Below are 2,220 nucleotides of genomic sequence, written 5' to 3'. Positions count from 1 at the left end.
TTTTTTATTCCGCACTAAATTCGATTATTCGGTGTAGTTTGTATTCAACCCCCCCTTCTACAAACATATTGGGACCTAACACATATTACAAGTAGACTACTTGTAATAGCAGTAGTACATGTGTTTGACAAGAAGATCACGTGTTTTAGTGTGGGCGCCCTGGGCATTTCTTACTACGCTTGGTGTGACCTTCTTGGTTACATAAACTACATTTCTTTCCAGACCGCGGACCATCAATCTCCGTTCGGATCCGCACCGATTGTCCCTTATCCCCGTGTTTTTTCTTTAATTTTTTCAAGGACTCTTCCGGCACTAACTTTCCATACCCCTGCCAATGTACGGGTAAGTCGTAGTTCCAGTATTCAGTTGGTTCCAACGGATAAATTATTGGCCTGTACAAGTCCTGCATTGCCTAGTTCTTATGGAAATGATCGATGAAATGCTCCTAACTCAATCCATGTGTTATACAACCTGCCATTGCATGGGAGCACAACATGTGATGGATCGCCCATTTTCCACAGGTGCACGTACGGTCATTGAGGTTGACAACCTGGGTTTTACCGCCCTTTACCGTGCCCTTTTCAATTGTGTACTGATGTGTTAGTATTTTCATAATCCCGCGGAGACGATGGAAAGTAATAATTGTATGTCCTGTTGCTTTTCTCCGAATTTTAGCTAACATAGCGGCGGAACGTGCACATAATTGTTGCCCCTCTTGTAGACCATCATCCACTATGTTTCGATGTTTATCTACAATTGTGACCACCTTGTAGAAGATGTACTCCATCATTGCTGTTACTGGAAGAAAACGAGCCCTCCTTATGTTGCAGTTGAAGCCCTCAAGCATGTTTGTGGTTGTTTGACCGTAGCAAACACCACTATCGTGGGAAAGTGTCCACCTCTCCACGGATATTGTAGCAAGATATTGTAGGGCTGTGGGGGAAATTTCACCAATCCTTGACATATATGCGTCGTGCTTTGAGACTTGTGTGGTTCTTCCAGCTTTCCACATTAATTTTTTTAGTTCACCACCTGGGTGATGACTACAAAAATTACTTCTTACATGGAGGAGACAGAATATATGGATGCCGAGTGGCTCAGCAAAACCGTTTTGAGGATCTCGTAAGGCGGAGATAATGCTGGCAGCACGATCAGAAATGATGCAAACATCGGTCCGTTGCCGACAGACATGTCTTCGAAGTCGTTGCAAAAACCAAGACCAGTTCTCGTACGTCTCCTCATCAACCAAGCCATAACAGAGAGGGAACGGGTGGTTGTTCGAATCAACACCCATAGCAATAAGTAGTTTGCCCCTATATCTTCCTTTCAAGAATGTCCCATCTATTGAAATCACAGGACGTGCATGTTGCCAGCCGTCCATCATTGCCTTTAAAGACCAAAAAATCCGCTTGCAGACGGACGTGCCCCGCTCCTTAGTATGAGGGACAGCATCGATCTCAGCAATGGTTCCGGGATTTGTCTTCATAATGGCTGCGAGGAACATGGGTAGAGCTTGGTATGTTGTAGCCCAACTGCCATACACTTCCTCAATTGTTATTTGCTTCCCTCTCCACGCTTTTTTGTACCCCACTATGTGGTTGTGCTCGTTGTTGATCAGCGGGATAATGGTTTTAATGGGAATTTCTGGTGTATCTATTACCTGTTTCACATAAAACAGTAAATGTCAAACAAAATTCGGCTTTAATAAGTGGCGTTTGCTAAATATTTACTTACAAGTGGTTTTACAAGCTGCGCAATCATCCTTGCAGATAACTTCTTGTGATCTTGTAACGGCTGATCGACCATGCATTTGTGTTCCTCTCTATTAACATTAATCCGCCAGTACCCAGAATCATGCATGAAAGCAGCCCTCATCCTCCAGTTACACCCCTCAGCCCGAAACTGTACAATGAGCTGTTCTTTGTTACTCATTGTAGTTTTATATGTACGATCAGTGTTAATATGTGCACGCCTCACTGCTCCCAAGAGCTTTGCTTTGTCACGGTAACACATTCCCTCACCCAGTTCCCCCTTGTCGAGGTCTTCATCAGCATATATATCATTAGGGTTATCTATGATTGGTGGAGTGTATTGCTCTGTGCGAAACCATGGAACCCTTGGAACATGATGTTCTTCTCGAAGTACCGAAAATGTATTGGAAATTTCTTCATTTCTCTCTGAATGTCCTTCACCATCTTGAAGAAGATTCCTCGTCGTCAT

At 43.6% G+C, this 2,220-nt stretch overlaps 1 protein-coding gene across 1 annotated transcript; it reads right to left on the bottom strand.

The window, feature by feature from the left end:
• Positions 1-445: 445 nt before the first annotated feature.
• Positions 446-2,220, bottom strand: LOC141700334 (uncharacterized). The gene is made up of 2 exons (XM_074504131.1): positions 1,735-2,220; positions 446-1,660 (listed from the first exon to the last, which is right to left on the bottom strand). The coding sequence occupies exons 1-2, from the start codon at positions 2,218-2,220 to the stop codon at positions 446-448; spliced, it is 1,701 nt and encodes a 566-aa protein (XP_074360232.1).

Source organism: Apium graveolens, unplaced genomic scaffold (assembly GCF_009905375.1).
Source record: "Apium graveolens cultivar Ventura unplaced genomic scaffold, ASM990537v1 ctg2172, whole genome shotgun sequence".
In the NCBI taxonomy this organism is placed as follows: Eukaryota; Viridiplantae; Streptophyta; class Magnoliopsida; order Apiales; family Apiaceae; genus Apium; species Apium graveolens.
Note: the sequence above shows the minus strand (reverse complement) of the source record. Positions and strands in the feature narration are given on the sequence as shown.

Bases quoted from the DNA above. Each gene is read 5' to 3' on its own strand.
- LOC141700334 (XM_074504131.1), bottom strand. From the start codon at position 2,220: ATGACGACGAGGAATCTTCTTCAAGATGGTGAAGGACATTCAGAGAGA. The intron at 1,661-1,734 runs GTAAGTAAATAT...TATGTGAAACAG, and splicing joins CGCAGCTTGTAAAACCACTT to GTAATAGATACACCAGAAAT.